The sequence below is a fragment of the Podarcis muralis genome, chromosome 3 (genome assembly GCF_964188315.1).
Source record: "Podarcis muralis chromosome 3, rPodMur119.hap1.1, whole genome shotgun sequence".
NCBI lineage: Eukaryota > Metazoa > Chordata > Lepidosauria > Squamata > Lacertidae > Podarcis > Podarcis muralis.
In genome coordinates, this window is record NC_135657.1 from 26,945,262 (window position 1) to 26,968,181 (window position 22,920).

A 22,920-nucleotide genomic window follows, 5' to 3' on the forward strand; every position below is an offset into this window, starting at 1 on the left:
GCGCTACACCCCCAGAGTTGGTCATGACTGGACCTAATGGTCAGGGGTCCCTTTACCTTTACTTTATCCATGTCTATTTAGAAGCAAGTGGACATAGCATTACAGCTCAACTTTGGACTGTATGGTACCCTAGAAAAAGAAAATATATAAGAAGAGCCTCCTGATTCAAACCAATGGCCTATCTAGACCAGTGCTCTGTTCTCACGGTGGCCACCCAAAGAGAGAGACAGAGACAGAATAAAATCATTTTAATGATAATGACTATTTCATTATACTTAGCTTGAGTTTTAACCACAGTTGACTGAAACAGTTGCACCCTTCTTTTCGTTTTGTACAGTTCTCCTAATGAACTTTTAAAATGCAGCCAGTTCATTTTCAGCTTCTCCTTGTGCCTCCTGGTCCTTCAATTTATGTCCTTGTTAGCTCATTCACATGACTCTGCTCAGACCAACTTCTTTCAGAACATAAAATTATACTCAATGACGAGAAGGAAGGAATGATGTATTCATTGTGTCTGGAAGTAGCTAGTGATGAGTTCCTACATTATTCATTCCAGGAAAAATTAGCACAAAGACTGGATCAGAATTGTTTTTGCTTTCATCTAGAAAATAGCAATGCTGCATCTGGCAAGCTGATCCTTGGAAGGAGGCTGTTCAGATAGTTGCTGTCCGGTGGCCTCAGGGTGTTTTAGAGTTCCCCCAAGCCTACTTACTGACCACTCCCTTTTGTGTAAGGATGATGCTGTTACCAACAGTCAGAATGAGTTAAATATTAGGACATAGAATATAAAAAATGTTTGCAAGGAGAAATCTAGGATTCAACCGCAATTCTCTTCAGATAGTACAATGATTCAAGTTAAGTTTCATTAATGTTTACAGTACTCTGAATAGCTCTCTACATTGTAAATTTCCTTCCTCTCTTATTACAAAGTCTGTTATGCTTGTTTGAGTCCGATGCTTCAGAAGACCATTTGTGACTTAAAAGGTGGTGGCTGTGTTGAGACAGCTTCTCCTGTGCTTCAAGCAAGTGTAACAGACAGGAGAATCTGGCAGATGAGGGCAGATGTTCAAATCATCCTTCAGGGCTTGAAAAATTCTTTGCATTTTTACCTAATTAAAACAAAAAAAGGGGGGTGAAGAGAAAGTTTGTCAGGGCTATAAAAGTGTTGCACACATATATGTACTGTAGTTGCATTCCTGTAACTGAACAATGCGGGGCAACAGGAATGTATTCTGTATGGGCCTCATTGCAATTTCAAAGAGCTTTCAGTTGTCAAACTGCCTCTAGATATTCTGGAACAGGTACGTATGCCAACACCTACACTATCATCTACCCAAGTGACCAAGGCTGATCTGAACACGTATTGAAATGGGTCTAGATTGTAACCATTGAATGTCCTTCTCCCTGCCACATATGAATCATCTGTTCCTTGATTTAGATGTCTTGTGATTACATATCTTTTTGTCCAGATTTTCCATAAGATTGGACCCTGCTATTTCTGAATTATTGTTTTTACATGTTTTTATAATGATGTTTTATGATATTGTTTTATTGCATTCATGTTAGTTTTGTATACTGCTTTTAAATATTCAAACTATTTTTAAATGTTTAAATACTTAAAAGATTTTTAGAAATGCTTTTGAATAAATGAACAAAACATCTGGAGGGCATCAGGTTGGCATAGACAGACCTATGTCTTGCCAGCTTGACTCCCAGAAAGTTCACCTGCCCCCTCACCACATTTCCCTGCATTTTATAGATCCATTTTTGTTGTTTAATATCTGACTTAATGTGCTATTCAAGAATCATAATGCAAATACCTGTCCTTCCTTGTCCTTTCTCAGCCTTGGCTCTTGAATTTAATATCAAGAGCAGTACGCAGCAATCTAAATTTTTACCCGATACCCTTAGAAACAATTTATGGGGAAGAAACAGAAAACCAAGAAATCCATCTTTTGTCACAATTGTGGTTGTTTCCTCATTTGCAAGTGTTTCCATTATGTACTTTTGGAGGCCTGAAATTTATTAATGTCACAGAAACAATTGCTCAAGTTCAGATGGCCAAAGAATCTCCCTGAATGGAAGTCGCTTGTGTTGATTGTCATATGTGAGGCAATTCAGGTGCGATCCTGGAAGCAACAAGCTGAGCTGAAATTTCTCAGAAGACTTTTTATCCCCATGAGAAATATTCTGAGGTTTTCCTCTCTCACTCTTCTTTTAGGGAAGAAGGTGAGAATCTTTCAGGACCTTCTCTGAATATTATTCGCTATTGTTTTCTGGCAGGAGACAAACACAAACCCCTCACCCTCCATCCTGGAATGACACTAGGCTCAGTACAGTATGAATGACAGAGAATGATAGCTAGGCTGCCAACACGGTGGCAGCTGTTGTCGCTTGCAGCAGCAGCAAAAATAAAAAGTAAAGAACCTTTCGGTGGAGCAGGGCGGGGGAGAAGGCATGCATAAGAAAAGCCCCGCTGGATCAGACCAGTGGTCCATCTACTCCAGCATCTAGTCCTGTTCTCATTGACCAATCGGATGCCTGCGGAAAGCCTGCAAGGAGGACCTGAGCGCATAAAAAGTCTCCCCTCCTGCAGTTTCCAGCAATTAGTATTCAGAAGCATACTGATCCAACCGCAGAGGAAGAACATAGCCACCATGGTTTCTGGCCACTGATAGCTTTGTCCTCCACAAACTTGCCTAATCCTCTCTTATAGCCTTCCAAGTTGGTGGCCATCATTGTCGGAGGGAAATGAGCTGCATGAAGGTGTATTGTTTGTATAGGAGACTGAGAATATAAAAAAATACAATCAATATTAAAATTAGTTAACACAATTGATCTATTTGAAAACAAGCAGGTCAGCACACATCAAAATAGCCTTGCGGATGGTCAACGCATTACATTTCCGGCCCTCACAATTATGCACAATAATTATGGGCTGTTCATTGGCTTAGTTTCACACTTCACTAAATTCTACTTTACTAGGATTGCCATATTTTAAAAAATGTAAAATTCCTGACACCCCAAAGTTGTTGAGCCCCAGCATCTCCAAGAGCCATTTCTCCTTATTATTAGAGCAGGGAAAGAAGGGATTCCCCCCACCCCCCAAAATTATTATTATTTTAAAGCGTGAAAAAAACCCCCGGGAGACCCCCCAAATGAAAATGTTCAGGCCCTATTGCACCCCTTTCTTCAACACGGCCCCCCACCTTACTTTCCTCTCTACTACACCCCACCCAGCTGCTCAGGCCCCCCCAACAATCCTCAGAAACATGTAGTGAGGTGCTGCAACCTATCTCATAGCCGGTTATGTCCCCCTTCCTCACAGTTTGCTGCCCTCGCTATCCAGGCCTATCCAGGTCTTATTTAAACTCTTTCCTGCGCACACGCACACACTGTTCCCTGCCCAGCCCCCATCTCTGCCTTGACAGTGCTGCAGCTGGAAATGGATGGGGGCCATGAATGGCTGCAGCCCACCCTGGCAACATGAAGATGTGCTTGCCGCCATGTACCTGATGGGTGAGCCGAACTAACACCGCCACCTCAACCCCCTCGGGCGAGGTGGCTGTACCAGCAGCTCCTGAGTGCCCAGCTGCAGACCCCCTCTCGCTGCTTCTGCCACCATGACTCCGCGGGGCACCCCTGGCACAGGGTCCCTTTTTCAACCAGCTTGGGGCTGCTAGACTGCTGTGTCGCCTGCATCTCTCCACAGCCTCCTCACTCTTCATCCCCCCCCCCCCGGCTAAGGGAAGTGACATTTTGTCACTTCTACTGCTGCTGGGGGGCAGCCTCCCCAGGAAATTAAAAAATAAAAATGAGGGGGTAGGAACGGGGTGCCATAAATTCGGGAAATTCCGGAGATTTCTTAACATTCAACAAATTTCCCCAGATGCTATTTTAGGCATCCGATTTCTGTACAGTAGTACCTCGGGTTAAGAACTTAATTAGTTCTGGAGGTCTGTTCTTAACCTGAAACTGTTCTTAACCTGAGGTACTACTTTAGCTACTGGGGCCTCCGGCCGCCGCCGTGCTGCTGCTGTGCAATTTCTGTTCTTATCCTGAAGCAAAGTTCTTAACCCGAGGTACTATTTCTGGGTTAGCGGGTCTGTAACCTGAAGCATCTGTAACCTGAGGTACCACTGTACATGTCTGGAATTTTCTGGACATATGGCAAGTCCAACTTTACTGCTTCCTGTCCAGAGAAACAAACAATGCTATATTGTGCCTGTGTGAATTGTAAAACACTTGCAATGTTCCACAGATACTCATTACATAAAACCGACAATCTTAGCTGTAACTATCATTGCCGACTCAGAAGTTAAGCTGTGTCCAGCTGAGCTAATCCATTCCATGTGTGTATATAAAATAAAATAAAATAATATTTATGCACAATGAACAAAAAAATAGCTATTTCTTTTTCACTGGCACTGCAGAAATATTATTCTCTTTCAGGACTGCATTTAGGCTAGATCAGTATGCCTGGACTGTCTGACAGGGGGGGAAATGGGTTTATTTTGGGATTTAAATGGACATTTTGCTTTGGTTGCTGTGGAAACCCTAGGTTCATTTAGGGACTTTAATAGTCCCTTCCACAGGGTTGCTGTGAGTACTTCTTCACATAATTAATCTGTGGATTCCTAGGATGTTGCGATGACGACGCTTACTAAAATAATAGTATATATAGGTAATTGGTTAAAATACATGGAAGAGCAGTATAGAAATGACTACGAAGTCATAATACCAAAAGTACATACTCTATGTTCATAGACAGTACACTAAATTGTTAATAACAATAATTTATTATTTATACCCCAGCCACTCTGGGCGCCTCCCAACAGAATATTAAAAACATGATAAAACATCAAACATTAAAAACTTCCCTAAACAGGGCTGCCTTCAGATGTCTTCTAAAAGTCAGATAGTTGTTTATTTCCTTGACATCTGATGGGAGAGCGTTCCACAGGGTGGGCGCCACTACCAAGAAGGCCTGGTTCCCTGCAACCTCACTTTTCACAGGGAAGGAATCACCAGAAGGCCCTTGGAACTGGACCTCAGTGTCCGGGTAGAATGATGGGGGTGGAGACGCTCCTTCAGGTATACTGGACCGAGGCCGTTTAGGGCTTTAAAGGTCAGCACCAACACTTTGAATTGTGCTCGGAAATGTACTGGGAGCTAATGTAGGTCTTTCAGGACCGGTGTTATATGGTCTCAGCGGCCACTCCCAGTCACCAGTCTAGCTGCTGCATTCTGGATTGATTGTAGTTTCAAAGCTAGTTGGGCTATTGATGATCCAAATTTTATGCTTTCTCGTTTCCCCCCCATTTTTCCCTTAGCAATGTGGCACATTTGGAAATAGGGAGGCAGCTGACTGGGAACAATGGGAGGAAAGGCATGGCTACTTAGGGTGAAGACATCACTATTCCTGAACACTTGAAATATTTTAGTGACTCGTTTAAAATACAGCCACCCTATCTTTCTGTTCTACCCAACTATTCAAGGTGATCAATATAATCATGAGTTTAAAACAAATCCAGTACATCAAACTAAAATCTCAAAAAGAAAACAGCAGGAAAAAAATTATGATGGCAGAATTGGAAGATTCCTCAAAGGTCGTCAAATCCACCCCCCAGCCAATGCAGAATATCCATTAGTGGGATTTCTTTACAGTGGAAAAAATGTGGGACTCCCTTGTCCCCTTGTTTCTTGTAGAGAGAAATGCTGAGCTACGAGATCAGACCACAGAAGCCGTAAAATAACTGCTGTGTCCTCACCTTACTCAGTTATATATAATTTTTGTGCAGTTTTGAGGGAGGGAGGACTTTTGAGATGCTGTATGTTTAAAGCCATTACACAAATAGCAGCAATATGAGGCAACCCTCTCATTTAACTCCACAGCTTTCCCAGAAAGAATTTACTGAGAAAGGCACCTCACAGAAAACAAATCAGGATTGCAGCTCTTGAGCTTATTACCATCCATTGCACAAAGTAGTGTGCACTTTACAGATACATCTTGGTGGCTAATATTTAAAAAGAGAAGGGGAAAGAGCTCTTTCTGCTTTGCTGGATTGTTGGCGTTACTTACCCAGGTAGGCTCAGTAAAGTTCTCAGAAATATTTATCACAGACATATTATGGCCTCTTCTGCTGAAACGTGTTCAAGTCATAGATTCTAAGGCTGCAGGTGATAAATGTTCTTTAATGGCTCATTATTCTGCTCTGCAAGTGACTCTTTATGAGGATAATGAAAAGTAGACTTCAACATATATCAGTGTCCAAGCAGAGCAACTTAGATTGTAACCCTAAACACACTTACCCGGGAGTAAGGCCTATTGAATACAGCTGGACTTACTTCTGAGTAAGCATGCATAGGGTTGCACTAATATACAACATACAATAGGGGAGTGCAACCAAATAAGAGGATGTTAGACAAAAACGTGCAGATTTTTTTGATGAATATTGACAACTGAAGATGTAAAACACAAGAACATATGGAAGGGAACATTCATGGCTTGTGAAGGAAGTAGAAGTATCCTAAATCACCATCATCTTTTAAAAATACCCATTAATTGGATTAAGTTCTAAGGAAGTGCTTAAAATCCTGTCATAAAAAGAACTTACGGTATAAGTGCACCAAATGTCTGGTGTCTGGATTTAAAGTAGTTTTTTGTGGGGCAGGCAGAATATTCTCTAGGAAAAAAGGAACGTTTCAAGAATGTTCACCTTTTGTGTGTTTCCACAACAGATGTAGCTACAAACACACACAGACACAAAGGGGTTTACACCTGAGTTGAATAGGATTCAGAATGCAGCAGTCTGATTGGTCCTAGAAAAATAGGGTCCAGAATGCAGCAGTCTGATTGGTCCACAGGAGCCACCCAATCCAGTTCCAGGTGGAAGTGAATCCGCAACCTGATTGGCCTACAGATGAATCCCGGAATTAGCCAATCACGTGGGGACCATTGTGTAAATAATGTATATAAAGCAGACATTCTGGGGGAACTTCCATTCCTCCTCACCACTATGTGCTGAATAAAGAGCATGAAATCCACTCTCAACTCTGAATATATTTCAATAATGTACAGTGGTACCCCAGTTTTCAAACTTAATCCGTTCTGGAAGACCGTTCGAGTTCTGAAACGTTTGAAAACCAAAAACTCAATATGGAAGCCTCAAAACAGAAAACTCAAAATGGAAAACACTTGATTGGGAGCCGCCCAGAGTGGCTGGGGAGGCTCAGCCTGATGGGCGGGGTATAAATAATAAATTATTATTATTATTATTATTATTATTATTAGGAAGCCGACTTGAAAGTTTGACTTCCGAGGCACATTCAAAAATGGAAGCATTTATGGCGTTTGAGTTCCGAAACGTTCATCAACAGAGACGTTTTAAAACAGAGGTACCATTATATATACATAGAAACACAGGAAGCTTCCTTATCCCAAGTCAGACTGTTGGTCCATCTAGCTCAGTATTGTCTACACTGACTGGAAGCAGCTTTTTTGGATTTCAGGCAGGGCTCTCCACCAGACCTACCCAGAGCTGCCAGGGATTGAACCTGGGATCATCTGCAAAGCAGATGCTGTATCACTGAGCTACAGTCCTTCTGCTAACAAATATACAACTTTGGTACAACAAAGAAAGAAGAAAAAACCCACCCAAGTTTCATAGTATATTGTCAAAGAATTGTATTTGTGTGTAGGACCGACCCAAGGCATTTTGGCACAAAATGGCGCCTCCCCCGCCAGGGAAGAAGAAGTGAGTGAAAATCTACATCAGGAACAAGGGGGAAAGAGGGAATAGGAGCCTGTTCTTTTAAGAAACAGTGTGAACCCTGGAGAAAGCAAAACAGGAGGTGCCTCAAGGAATCACAGAGTCCAAAACTCATGCATGTTTAGTCAGAAATAGGTTTCACTGGGATCAAAGGTGCTTGCATTCAAAGACAGGATCCTGCTGTGACATGGCTCAAAGGATAGGAGTTATTCTTGGGTGCTCTGAGGCCAGAGGATTTGCAATGGCAGCTCACGAAGTTTTGGCTGCAATGGTAAAGATAGACAGAATTTAGTTCACTGCTCGCCAGGAGCAGCCCAAGTCATTTTGCTGCCTGAGGTGAATTCGCAGGGATGGTGCATTCCCAATTCTGTGCCCCAAATCTGACTAAACTGGTAGTTGGAACTTACTTACTTACTTACTTGGTGATAAAACAAAGTCTTCCACTGCACTTGAGGGCAGCAAGCTAGCTTAGAAGATGCCAGGCAGATCACATGGCACACATTTCTAGCCAATTTCCGCCCCTCAGAATTTGCCACCTGAGGCAGCTGCCTCACTCTGCCGGCCCTGCTTGTGTGTGTGTTTGTTTGTGTATGTTTGTGTGTATTACTTGAAGGTCAACATGTTCAAATATCAGATCTTTCAGTGCGATCATATCAAAATGTCTTCATACCGTGCAGGATTTGACTTCAAGAGGGGTGAATTCAGAACTGCCTAGCCAGTGAAAATATAAATCTATTCATTTTGATGAACCATTTTGCGAAGCGCTGTTATCTAAAAAGAAAAATAACCTAAAATTCTTCCCTGATTGTGCTTTAACAGATTTTGTACAGCCCACTAACTGTTACTCACACTAATGTCTGAACACTACCATCACCAAAACTACCCATTCCACTTAGAATGACACGAAGCCACTCTACAACCTAATTACTTTGCAATTATCTAGATTACCTCTTAATCGTCCTTTATACTGAACATAGTTAACTCCCACATAACCTCTTGTTTCAGGGAACACTGTCGAAGAACTATAGCGCTTAACAACAAGATGAGACAGCCCTGTGGTTTTAGGATATCTAGTGCAATTTGCAGCTGTTTCCTGGTTTGCAAAACAACAACAACCCCAAAACCCCCCAAGCAAACCCCACCCACACAATCCCAGTTTGTTTTGGCAATTTGGAGTGCTGGCAAACCTGAAATGGGAAATTGATTTTGGGGCTGCCACAAAGAAAATCTACAAGATGGTTCAAGGGGAAGTGGAAGGTTTAGCTTACTCATGTGATGGCTTCCCTCCCCCCCCTTTTGTTCTATGTCCATTTTGGGAGGACACTTAGCTTGCCAGCCACTTGCAAGAGTTCTGCTGGCAAGTGGTTTCTGATGCGCAGCCAGTAGCCACGATTTCCCACCTCCAGAAATACGTTCTGTGTGGAACGTCATAGTGGAAACCTACATAGTGCATCTTTTTGGAGCAGGGAACTCATCAGTGCTCCATCAGCAGAGCTTTCATTCTGGGTGACCAGCTCCCTAATCTCCATTACTCTCCCCCTGCCCCCTGAGACAAGGAATCAGAAGGAATCCACTGCTCCACCATACTACATACATACCTAAGGCAAATTCGCAGTCTTCCCTCCTCTCAGAATTACCTCATCTGCCAGGAAATTGGCAAAATGCCCTTTTCTAACTCACCCTCTATGAGTTGAACTGGGGTATTTGATTGAGGTAGGGAATTTTCCATCAGCCCTAATGAGATCCTTGTGGGCTTCCTGAAAGCATGCTGTTTGTCACTATGAGAACAGAAAACTGGACTAGATAAGTCTTTGGTCTGAACTCAGCAGGCCTTGCCTGATGTTCTCCAGAGCTGAGAAAATAGTCATGACCCGGTGTCCCATAATTGTGGAATCATTTTAAAGCAATAATGACTATACAGGAAATCAGTTTATGTTAGAGAAGCATAAACAGGAGGGCAACAACTGCAAACATTTGTGAGGAGAGGGTTTGGGGGCAGGGAGACAGAATATTTTCGTGAGTGAGCCACCCTGCTCCACACCATGTCAGTAAACTGTAGTGTCACCTGTCTTAGGAGGGACACTTTGCAATTCTGCCCCACCAAACCAGCCGCTACTGCATGCTGCTCAAAAGTTCCTGCAGTGTTCCTCCCCTGCTAGGGTTGCCATATTTCAAAAAGTAAAAACCAGGACACCCCGAAAGTTGTTGAACTTTTCATTTTTGCAAACGCAAACACACACACACACACAAATTTTCTTTGCCAAAGATCCAGGACAAACCACCACCTCCCTAAAATTCCCCCCAGATGTCACTTCCGCCTTTCAAATCCTGGTAATGTCCGGGAAAATCCAGTCATATGGCAGCCCTATCCCCCACTTCTTCTGTTGCTGCACCATGGAAAGAACAAGCAAGAGTTGGACTGGTTCCAAAATCCAGATCTGGGTTCGCGGTTTGTTTCTCTCCGAACAAATAAACCTAGTACTTGAAGATTGTTTCAGGAAACAAACAAGCTGGACTCTGGATTGCTTTGTTTGCCATGCAGCGGGAGCAGGGGAGGAGCACCACAAGCACTTTTGAGAAGCATGCACCAGCGCACTGCTCATTCACATCAAACCACTAGGGATGTGTGAACTGGACCAACAATTGCATCATTAACTGAGATTTGCATTATGGCGAACAGTGCTATGAAGTTTTCATTTTGGATTTACAAGAGTCCCTCCCTAATCTTCCCCATAACATTTTGTATTTTTATTTGAAGATGCAGCCACGCCTGGTGCTGCCTTGTATTTGCCTGGTTCCTCTTAACATGCACTTTGCACCATCAAAGCAGGTTTCGAGGAAGGCCCTTTGAAGCCAAGTGGACTTCAAAGTTGGTGGCAAGGCTTTGTAGTTACTGACTCGTTTCTAAAACTGGAGGATTACAAATCCTCACTGGCTTTATCTGTTGCTTCAAACAGGAGAAATGCAATAGTGGCAGGCTTGCTTTGCAATAAGGGCCTTCCTTCACTTAAAGGAGGACCTGGACAGCTGCATACTTCATCAAATGCTAAGTTACATTATCGGTTTATTGCCAAGGGGAGGGAAGGATTGAGGTTGGGGTGGGGGTTTTTTGCCTGTATCACATATAATCCACTCTGAAGCTGTTAATTCATTCATTAGGCACCTAATTGTATTCTCTTTTTAATTAAAAAGTGTAGCAGCCTAAATGGTATATATTGTTATTCGATCTACGTAGATGCAGGGCTACTGCACTGCTGGTAACAGCATGTTTAATTACACACACAGGGAGACACAAGTGTGTGTGTGTGTGTGTGTGTGTATGCTCACCTCATCAAGGTCATACCTTCTCTTTCTAGTGTGCATCTGAAATACATGGCTCACTGCCCTTAGAAAGAGAATGAAAAATGTACATCAGCAGAGACATGAAAGAGAGCTAAAATAAAGCAATGAAAACAGCAACAAGAAAAATAGATGCTGGCCTATTTTTCAAAGCAGTCAAGAGAAATCCTGGTTCTACCCTAGGATTTCCACTTTAATGTTATCAAAAAAAAGTAAGGGCCACCGCCATAGAAACAACTTTAAGGTTTTCTTCACATATTATGTTTCTGTAATACATAAGAAGATCTACAGAGTAGTCCTACACATGTCAGTTCAGAAGCAAGTCCCTTTCACTTCAGTGGAGTTTACTCCTGAGTAAGTGTGTATAGGATCGCAGAGACAGCATGTGTACAGCTTTGCACCTAAACATTTTATTTATTAAATGGGGGGGGGGGGTAATTCTTGGTGCTTTGTGCATGGAAATAATTACTGCCAAGTACTCCTCTATAGTTATTGACTCTTTTCCTGACGTATCACACTTTGACCAGTTGATTTATATCTTGTGCTATGTTAACCTCTGATGTTGAGATTGAAGAGTGTTTGGTAGGCTTTGTTAGTGTTTTGTAGAGAAATATATGTTGTTGTTGTTTAGTGGTTTAGTCGTGTCCAACTCTTCATGACCCCATGGACCAGAGCACGCCAGGCACTCCTGTCTTCCACTGCCTCCCGCAGTTTGGTCAAACTCATGATGGTAGCTGCGAGAACACTATCCAACCATCTCGTCCTCTGTGGTTGGATGGTGTTCTCGAAGCTACCAGCATGAGTTTGACCAAACTGTGGGAGAGAAATATATACATGACTTAAAAGCATTATGGATAACAAAAAGAAAAAACAAGCAACACAAAATGGTGAAAAATATGGAAAAACTAGAGGTCGCCTTTATGGCTATCTTGTGGGAACCTATCCTTGAAAGATTACATGTTGGAAGTGTCAGCCTACAAGAAGAAATGCTAGATATTTGTGCTTGAGCCCATTTGCTGGAGTATTTTACCGCCGACATTGCTACTTTGTGTGAAAGTTTTCAAAGTTTTGAGGAACAAGTGCTTGACCTTGGTGATGTCATGAGTAGAAATCATGTCTTCAACAGCAAAAAACAAAACAAAACACTTCCACAGGCCCATGTCTGATGAAGCATGAGAGAATAAAGTTGTTTTGGAAGGCTCTCAAAAGTTCAGAGCAGAATCATTTTACCCAATTATTAATAGATTACTCACTTCCATGAAGTTCACATATTAGTGCCTACAAAGTTGCACTCAGCAAGTTTCGATTCCTCAGCAATTTGACTGAGATGTCGAGTGAAAACATCTTCAATGCTGCTACAGATTTACAAGAATGTTACCCCAAAGACCTTGTTAAATCATTTCCTTAAGCATTTTTTCTCCAGTTTAAGTGTTTTGTGAAACCATCATGTTTGCCACTGCCTTCCCTAAACATTATATGAGATAACAAAATGGAGAGCTCTTTCCTAAATGTAGATGTTGCCCTCTGAATTTACTTGTGGTTGCCCATCACCAACTTCGGTGCCAAGAGGTGGTTTTCAAAAATGGCACAAAGAAAAAATGAAGTAAGGGCAAGCATGCTGAATGCAAGACTAAACACTTTGGTGCTGATGAGTGCAGAAGCAAGTCTTCTGTGCAATGTAGCGTTTGAGAACATAATCAATGACTTTACAGAAGCAAAGGCAAGAAAAGGTCAACAGTAAGGTAAAGCTTCTTTTCTGTCTAACTCTTCATCATTTCACCGGGTACCAGACAACATATGTGCACTGTTAATTTTTAGGCACCTAACTCGCAACATTTCTTTTTATACTGCACTTTTCTAGTGCATTGTATACCATTGTTTTATTATTACTGCTGTGTTGTTAGTGGGTTTTGAATTTTTATACTGCAACAGACATATACACATATCTGAACAGTGTACAATTCTGAAAACCCATGATTGACTGGGACTGTAGTCCAACAACATTCAGAAGTTCACAGATTAGCCACCCTTGAATTAATTAACGATTAGAAAAAACTGAGTACTCACTCCTTGCGGAAACAGCTTCTCCTCAAAATGTCACTTGCAAGTTCCTGGAGAAACTGAAGGTACTTCAACTCTTCTTCTCTTTATAAGCACAAAACAGAATAGCAAGATAAGTAAATTAAAGAAATACTGCTTTTTATGTGTTACCAATTTTGCTAGCAACTTCAAGTACATTAGATGAAAGGCAGATCAATGGGCATGACCTGTCAAATTTAAGCATTTTGTAGACCCACTGATTTGAATGCGACAATAAAGCTAATAGGTGTTACTCTTGCATTTATTTATTTTTAATGTTGTGATTGATTCAAATACCATGAAGCATTTCAGAGGCCCTGGCTTCAACTCATGCCATGTCATGGAGATCCCATTTCACCTCTGGAATTCCAAAAATCTATCTGAGACTCCCCACTTTGCTGTGGGACTCAGGAGTCATCTGAATCCAACACATACCCCTATTAGATATGCCTAACTTGAACATACTAAAAAGGTCCCCATTTGCAATATACATTTAAAGCAGTATCATACCACTTTAAATAGTCATGGCTTCTCCCAAAGAATCATGGGAACTGTTGTTTGTTAATGGTGTTGAGAGTTTTTAGGAGACCCTCCCCCTAGTCCCCTCAGAGAACTATAATTCTCAGAGTGGTCTAACAGTCAATCCCTCTTCCCAGGGAGCCCTGGGAATTGTAGTTATGTACGATGAATGGAGTATAACTCAGTACCCTTAACAAACTACAGGGAGGCATGGCTGTTTAAAGTGGTACAGGACTGTTTTAGATGTATAGTGCAGATGGGGCCTAGGGCTATTGGTCCCTTCAGCCAACTTACAGGCTACTTCACAGCCTCATGTAGTTACTGCACTAAAATCCTTTAATTGCCAGTGATAGAACAAGATAGAACCAGTTGCAGGCTAAGTCTGCTCTGTCCCTGAGGCACAAAATGTCACATCAATACGGGAACTAAGTGAGAGAATCAGGAAATAAGGCAGGAGGAGAAAGTCAGTGACACAAAAGAAAAACATAGTTTGAAGGGAACACACCTTCAACCAGCAAGGAAATCAATGCAGAGAGTAAGGAGTTAGAGCAGGAGAGAAGCACAGCAGCAGAAATGATATTTATTTTGAAGAAATAAAGACTTCAGTTTTACATAAGTCCAGACTCTTCATTAATAGTAAACTCTTTTAAAAGCACTTATCCAACTTTGACTGTACTGCGGTCTATGAACCAGACACATCCTCCTTCTTTTTCCTTGTACGCCTATATTGTACTGATCACTGACAAGATAAAAGTTACAAAGACAGAGAGAGGATTTGTCCTGCAAACAGGATGCTGGACTACATAGCCATTTGGCTTTTGGTGTGACCCAGCAGGCCTCTTCTGAAGTTCTTATAACTCAGTTATCTTCATATTCCAGGTTGTCTGAATCTTTTATAAGCATTAGGTTTTTAGTATTGCATTACATAGGAACGGGTGTGTTGCTGTTATTATTATGATTATTATTAAATAATGTACAATATACTTACTTTGCAAGAAGCAGTGAGTGAAGAGAAATTGAGTTATGTGGGTGTTTCTACAAAGGACAAAAAGAAAACAAGCAATTGCTTTATATTCTAGTATCACTTAATCTTGTATTTTGTAATTCTACAATAGCTAGCTTCCTGCTAGATGCATTATGTGAACCAACAGTGGTCTAACCACTGTTTTCTTTCTAGAAAAGTACCCTCTTTTAATAGGGAAGCTCATAAGGTACACAGTGTGTACGCATGCACAGAGAAAATATCCCAGAAATCTGTATGAGGAAAGGTATTTGAGAATTGACCATAACTGTCTCGGGTGCAGTTCTTACAATATAAACAACACATACACACTCCTTGCATTTATTTGTTTGTTTGTTTTACATCAGGACGTGGGTGGCGCTGTGGGTAAAAGCCTCAGCGCCTAGAGCTTGCTGATCGAAAGGTCGGCGGTTCGAATCCCCGCGGTGGGGTGCGCTCCCGTTGTTTGGTCCCAGCACCTGCCAACCTAGCAGTTCGAAAGCACCTCTGGGTGCAAGTAGATAAATAGGGACTGCTTACTAGCGGGAAGGTAAATGGCGTTTCCGTGTGCGGCTCTGGCTCGCCAGAGCAGCGATGTCACGCTGGCCACGTGACCCGGAAGTGTCTCCGGACAGCGCTGGCCCCCCGCCTCTTAAGTGAGATGGGCGCACAACCCTAGAGTCTGTCAAGACTGGCCCGTACGGGCAGGGGTACCTTTACCTTTACCTTGTTTTACATGTCAATATTGTTTACAAAAGAAGTGCACTACATATCAAATTTGAGCCTGCTTTCTGCTTGGATGTAGATAACAAAAAATATTTATTATTTTTAATTAAATAGGGCAAATGCTCAGGTACAGGCAGCTCCCATTCTGTGCACATTCAAAGCATGTGTAGGCCATTTTCTGACCCGGAAGAGGGCAGGGCATAACAGGGGAAGGGTGGGCTTATGCAACCCTTGTGCAGAGTCGGGGTTTGCCTGTATAAGCTTCAGAGTTTAAAATCTGGGAGTCCCTGATCAAATTTCACAATAGGTTCATAAGGGAGGTGGATGGTGTCCTTCACGCTGTTGGAAAGTTTTTTTATCCAGTGGAGACTTTCAGCAGTGGAACAGGGAAGGAAGGGATATTTACTGATTCTCCCTCCCACTGCAGTCGCCTGACCCCACTCCCCACCCCACAGTCTACTCCAAAGGGTTGAGGGACCCTTCGGAACTTCACTGGAGGTGAGGAGAGGCTGTGGGACGGAGAAAGAATCAGCAAAAATTGCCTTCATCCCTGTTCTGCTGAAAGAAGACTTCACTGAATCAAGGACCTTCTGACAGCATGAGGGTTACAACTGCGCTGTTTCTGATCTCGTGAAAAATAAGAGCGAAAACCCAGGCAAATTGGTCTCCCAATTGCCCGTTGTTTTACCAAAGAGGCAAAACTATGATGTTCATTGCTGAGCCTTGCTTTGAAAGGTGCAAAACAGGTCTGGAAATTTTTGCTTAGGAAGGAACAGGCTAACCACACCATTTTTATACCAGCGTTTTCTTTTGAAGCTCAGGCAGGCACTTTTATACATGTGCTTTTGTGATACCTTAGGAACATAGGAAGCTGCCTTAAAGTGAGCCCACAATTGGGCCCATCTAACTCAGTATTGTCTACTGACGAGCCCTGGATCCCAAGGGTTTCAGGCAAGGCGTCTCTCCCAGCCTTACTTGGAAATGTCAGGGTTTGACTCCCTTCTGCATTCCAAGCAGATGCTCTAACACTAAGATACAGTCCTTCCCTGCATCCTGAAACTGCTCTTATTTTCCATTTTTAAAAATTTGCATTAATCAGGAATATCCAAAAAGAAAAGTAAAAGGAGAAACTTTACGTTTAGACATTTTTCTTTACTATTTTCTTAAAGGGTAAAATATGGCAAAGTGAAAGGATATTGTGTTCCTCAAGATCTCTAACTACATTACTTTAACTGAACATATTATTTGTGATTTTATGGTCTCTTTTTTTGCAGGGAGAATACTGGATTGGATGATTCAGCAATTATTGTTGGGTGATTCAGCAGTTATGTTTTTAAACACACATTGTAATATGCTTTAGGGACAGCTCAGTCAGTAGAGCATGAGACTTAATCTCAGGGCTGTGGCTTTAAGCCCCATGTTGGGCAAATGGAGTCTATGATTCTACTGTTTATTTTAAGGCGAGGTCTGTTTTAGATCAAAATACTTGATCTTGAAATACTAGATTCCCCAAGTACAATTTTCAATTACTTTCATACCAGTTTGAGTTAACAGCACCTAATAACATTATTCACTGTTTTTTTAAAAAACCTTTAGCCATTCCTGAATGCATTTCTATCATGTTTGTAATTGCTTTTTAAAATCACACTATGCTCAAGACCAGAATTGCTTATATTTCTGAATATTTCTGCTCGTGTAATTTCATTCAGCACCCAAACAGGGAACAACAACCTTGACTGGATGCCTCACAGAGTAATCTGCATAAGATCTTAGACATTCATCTTCCGAAGACCTGAAAAATGAAAAATGAAATGTTGTATAACACTGACAGGCCATGGCTGTGTTTAGCCCACTACATGCAAACTAAGCTGATGAGTGGCCTACCTGTTAAACTTATTTGGTCTTTTGAACGATTGTTGATGAAGCGAGGGACTTTTCTTTCCATGTGGGCCATTATAATACCTGTACTTTGAAAGGTATGGCTTGCTTGCTGTTTTCAAAACTCTGGGAGTAAAAGGCTGCACTGTTTCAGTGAACCACTGTGCATGTCTGTCCAGGAGATCAGCGGCAAAAAAATTCTTCTGACGGATTTGAAGTTTCCTCTTTCTGGCATGGCTCAGAACTGGCAGGCGAGACTTGGTGGATGAAAGAGGACGTTGCGGAAATATACTTCTGCCACTGTTTTGAGTCTGAGATAAAGACCACTGGACAATGTCATGGATGGCCTCCTCTGCTCTCAAAACTGGAGAATGACTACTTGAAAGCATCTTCTTGAAACACGGAGGAGAGTGCTGCTCTGTTTTCAAGGATCGCATTCGTCCACTGGAAGTGTAGGTCGGGCTGCTCTGTAGCCACTGCAGATGGGAGAAAAAACATTTCCCGACTACTTTTGTTACATTGTGGAGAAGGTATTTTTTTATGTTGTAAGCCATCTTCAGCATGGTTTGAACTATGGAAAGGCGAAATACATAATTATGTATGTGTGCTTTTGTTCAGGACTGGCTCGGTTCACGGGTCACTGTAAACCACAGTTAATGCTACATGGTGTTATATTGTGACTGCGGGTTGCAGGTTTGCACCTACAAAACATCACTAGTGGGCCATCAGTTGCGTAGACCTGACAAAAACAATTTCTTCACAACATAGAAGTAACCACAATACTTCATCTCTGCAGAGATCTCTAAATTGTATTTGCTTAGATGTTACATGACTTCCTGCTTATAAGTCCAGAGAGAAAGTAGGCCTCTTCAGGCAGGCAGGTGATGGGTTTTGGGAGCAAGTATATTCTGCAACAGGGACACGGGTGGCACTGTGAGCTAAACCACAGAGCCTAGGACTTGCCAATCAGAAGGTCGGCGGTTCGAATCCCCTCAACGGGGTGAGCTCCCGTTGCTCAGTCCCTGCTCCTGCCAACCTAGCAGTTCAAAAGCACGTCAAAGTGCAAGTAGATAAATAGGCACCACTCTGGCGGGAAGGTAAACGGCATTTCTGTGTGCTGCTAGCGGCTTAGTCATGCTGGCCACATGACCCGGAAGCTATACACTGGCTCCCTTGGCCAATAAAGCAAGATGAGCGCCGCAACCCCAGAGTCGGCCACAACTGGACCTAATGGTCAGGGGTCCCTTTACCCTTACCTATATTCTGCAACATGTCATTGTTGCAATAATGAAGCATTAGTGGTAGATTTATACTGAACCATCCGCACATAATTAGCTGCTCAGTGATGCTTCCCCCAATGTTACTGCAATATTGCCATCTAAAGGGCCACTCTTGAACTATAGTGACTATTGTTTTCAGCCCAGCCAGCTCTTTGCCCTGCTAGGTTTCTAGTTCCATGGATTCTTTGTCATGCAAGGGAGTATTTTCTAACTACAAGGATTTCCTTCACTTTTTTTTTAAAGCATGGGAAATACGCAAAACTCTGCTCACCCAAAGGCTGCAGTGGGACAACTTGATCACTTCAAGAATTCTTACCCCATTATTGTGTGGCATGTTTACAGTTGAGGACTTGGTTGCACATAAAATTTACCTTGCCAGGGTCTGACTTAAAGGTAAAGGTAAAGGGACCCCTGACCATTAGGTCCAGTTGCAGACGACTCTGGGGTTGTGGCGCTCATCTCGCTTTATTGGCCGAGGGAGCCGGCGTACAGCTTCCGGGTCATGTGGCCAGCATGACTAAGCCGCTTCTGGCGAACCAGAGCAACACACAGAACGCCAATTACCTTCCCACTGGAGCGGTACCTACTTGCTTTAGATGTGCTTTAGAACTGCTAGGTTGGCAGGAGCTGGGACCGAGCAACGGGAGCTCACCCCGTCGTGTGGTTTCGAACCGCCGTCCTTCTGATTGGCAAGCCCTAGGCTCTGTGGTTTAACCCACAGCGCCACCCGTGTCCCTAAGTCAGGGTCTGACTTAGAAGTCCCCAAAAGCTGTGGGTTTTTTTTAGGTGGGAGCAGGTTTGCCACGATGGCATCATTGCTCCTTGTTCAGGTGAGGCAAAAACAACAGGATGAAGTGAGTGGCTGGGATACTGAGCAGAAGGTGGCATTGAGCACAGCTTAGGTCATCGTGTCAATGTTTATGGCAAATGTCTCTGACTCACAGGAACATGCCAGATCACATGGGGCATGTGCCAATTAGTTTCAGTTGCAGAGTGGGCGAAACAAATGGTGCTGGGGAAAACAGTTTAAATTAAATACTGACTGTGCAATGCCTGGCTTAATGCTAATGTAATAGTAATAAGAAGTTTAATTAAAACAAAAACAAGCTACGTTGAGTAAGGGGAAGCCAGGGGTGCCACTGAGCAGCCACCAACCCAAAGGAGTTGTTCAGCACCCAGGTCCTCCAACCTGGAAGAAAGCAGATTTAAAGCACATTTGAAAAATCCTGGTAATTTTAGTTTGTTTAGGTTGCTGGCAACTGTGAGGTGCAAACTACAATTCCCAGGATACTTTAGGGGAAGTAACATGGTTTAAATGTACATTAAATGTATGGTCCCTTCTACAATTCTATGATTCATTCCAAATGCAAGATTATCCTGATTTCCCCCCATGGTCATCACCAGACTATCATATGAAACTATGTCTGGAGATCCATGAAATTTTAAAACAATATAATTCTTTCAATGGTACAGTTAGGTAACTTAGACTCTGGACTTACTGGTCTAAAATGGGGAGGACTTCTTTTAGATGGTAGAGTGTGCTATTTCACATAATTCATAAATTAAATATTATATAATAAGTTTAAAATGTGGTAAGCCAACCTTGCTGGGTTTCTCATTCTGTTGAGTGGGGCCATGGACCTCTGCCCTCCCTCCAAATCCTACCCTGATGGCATGACTGAGTTCTTATTTTCTTTCCAGCTGCCAGCTTATATTCAAGCATTTATGGACAACCTGGAAGTCTAGAGGCTTGCTTTGCTTTTTTAAAGGAGGAAAAAATTGAAAGCTGAGATTGTCAGAATTCTTAATAGGAGAGGAAAGTGCCAGCCATAGGTTGAGCTAGCTTGGGACGTTGTCCCTTGGGAACAAACCAGGAAGGCAGCTAATGTTTCAGTGCCTTCAGAAATAAGTCGCATACAGATTGCACATTCAATATCCTCCGCATACTTTACAATTCTCCGTGGAAACACTCCTGGGATGACATGGAGGTCCAGAAGGGATCCGGGACATTTCTTTCTTGTATTTCTCAACTGCTTTAATGAGCGCGTCTCTTTTCTGCTGGTCCTGGTCTGCACACGGGGAAAACAGGAAGGGTTTGTAAGCACAAATTAAATGGCATTTCAGCTTCTTGGAGTACAATAAACAAGTAGAATGGCATGGATAGAAGCTGGACAAGGAGTGCTCCTGCAATTACATGTATACCTTCACCTAGCTGGGAATGGATGTCTCAAGTCTATTTCTTGTCCAGGTCACTTCTTCATCCAGCGCATTGCTAAACAAGAAAATTGGTTCCCCCACATAAGAAGCAGTGATGGCCACCACCTTCTACCACATGTGGTGGACATGTAAGGTAACAAAAGCATTATGGGAAATGATATACAGTGGTACCTTGGGTTACATACACTTCAGGTTTACATACACTTCAGGTTACAGACTCTGCTAACCCAGAAATAGTACCTCGGGTTAAGAACTTTGCTTCAGGATGAGAACAAAAATCATGCTTCGGCAGCGCGGCAGCAGCAGGAGGCCCCATTAGCTAAAGTGGTGCTTCAGGTTAAGAACAGTTTCAGATTAAGAACGGACCTCCAGAACGAATTAAGTACAGTGGTGCCCCGCAAGACGAATGCCTCGCAAGACAAAAAACCCGCTAGACGAAAGGGTTTTTCGTTTTTGAGTTGCTTCGCAAGACGATTTTCCCTATGGGCTTGCTTCGCAAGACGAAAATGTCTTGCGAGACTTGCGGTTTTTTTCGCTTCCCCCCCACTTTTTCTAAGCCGCTAAGCCGCTAATAGCCTTTTAGCCGCTAAGCCGCTAAGCCTTTAATAGCCGCTAAGCCGCTAATAGGGTTGCTTCGCAAGACGAAAAAACCGCTAGACGAAGAGACTCGCGGAACGGATTATTTTCGTCTTGCGAGGCACCACTGTACTTAACCCTAGATACCACTGTATAATGAATTGGGGGGGGGGGGGATGTTTAAAATAGCTTTTGTTAAAAAACCAGAAGCTTTTTTATTAGGAATTGTAGGTACCGATATTCCAAAGGAGCAGAAAAGACTTTTTATGTATGTGACAACAGCCACACGGATATTACTAGCCCAGAGATGGAAAGAAGACAAAGTCCCTGCCAGACTGGAATGGCAAACTAAGCTGTTGGATTATGCCCAAATGGCAAAAGTGAGTGGAAGGCTCAAAAACCAAGAAGACCAAAACTTCAATAAAGAATGGGGATTTTTAAAAAAATTATCTTGGAGACCACTGTAGGCAGATGAAAACATTAGCAGGATTGTAATAATACTTGTAATGTAGCAAATATTATGGGCAAAATGGAAAGACATAAAAGATGGATTATGAAATAATATGCAGTTGAAAAGGTTGACAATAGGACCCATGGACGGAAAGGTGGGTCGGAGAAATCTCTAAATAGAGATGTATTTTGTATTGTTATAATTCTGTATTTGTAAAATCAAATAAAAATTATTTCAAAAAAGAAAAAGAAAAAAAGAAGCAGGGATGGTCACCAACATGTATGGATTTAAAAGGAGTTTAGCCTTTTGCAGGGCGTTTTTTCAGCCGGAACTCTCTGGAACTCAGTTCTGGCATCTCTCAGGTGGGGGCCATTGCCATTGTAAGAGAACAAGGTGAGTTCAAGCACCTCCTTTTGTAGAAAAATACCACCGGCCTTATGCTTCACAGATTTATCGACTGATGGCTACTAGACTCAGGTCCTTCTTACAAGTTTTCCATAGGTATCTGGTTGATAACTGAGAGAACAGGATGCTGGACCTGATGTGGGAGTTATTGTTTTTGTTTGTTACTATCTTATGTATTTTTGTAATTTCATATTGTGAACCACCCTGTGATCCCTGGATGAAGGGCGGTATACAAATTGAATAAGTAAACAAATAACCTTTGTGTTGCTTTTGAGACAAGTGAAGGAGAAAGGGAAAGGAAGAACAGTAGGCTGTAGGCAGGAAAAACAGAGGAGTATTAAGAGACGCTAAGAGGGAAACAGAAGGGAGGGGAGAAAGAGAGAGGTGGACATCATATGATAAAAATAAAATAAAAGTGGGTCCCAAGATATAGGCTGAGTTAAAGTTGGGTCTAAAAATGTTGAAGATAATTAGTCTCGGTGTGCCTTGTAACACTATCTCCTCAGAACGATTTGAAGGACATAGTGGTGCCTCCAACTTTGAGATGTTAGAGGTCAATGCAAAAAGTATTGCTCTAAAAGCACATCATCTAACACCCACCAGCCTCTGCTCCGAGTAAGGAATCTTGGAAAAAGCATCATCCTATATTACCTGCAACATGACTAGCAGTGTTTTGGG

General features: G+C 42.4%; 1 protein-coding gene across 10 annotated transcripts in view; it reads right to left on the reverse strand.

The window, feature by feature from the left end:
- Positions 1-233: 233 nt before the first annotated feature.
- LOC114594672 (spermatogenesis-associated protein 7-like) overlaps positions 234-22,920 on the reverse strand; it is a 63,801-nt gene continuing 41,114 nt past the window's right edge. For 8 of the 10 annotated variants that reach the window (XM_077925576.1, XM_077925577.1, XM_077925580.1 and 5 more), the window contains 7 exons: positions 20,541-20,662; positions 17,320-17,789; positions 17,167-17,227; positions 14,698-14,744; positions 13,179-13,256; positions 11,100-11,157; positions 234-1,109 (listed from right to left, as the gene is read on the reverse strand). In XM_077925576.1, the coding sequence (XP_077781702.1) occupies positions 978-1,109; positions 11,100-11,157; positions 13,179-13,256; positions 14,698-14,744; positions 17,167-17,227; positions 17,320-17,789; positions 20,541-20,662 (968 nt within the window). In that variant the 3' untranslated portion in view covers positions 234-977. The remainder of the gene's footprint in view (positions 1,110-11,099; positions 11,158-13,178; positions 13,257-14,697; positions 14,745-17,166; positions 17,228-17,319; positions 17,790-20,540; positions 20,663-22,920) is intronic. The other 2 variants (XM_077925584.1, XM_077925585.1) reach the window with 2 other exon arrangements.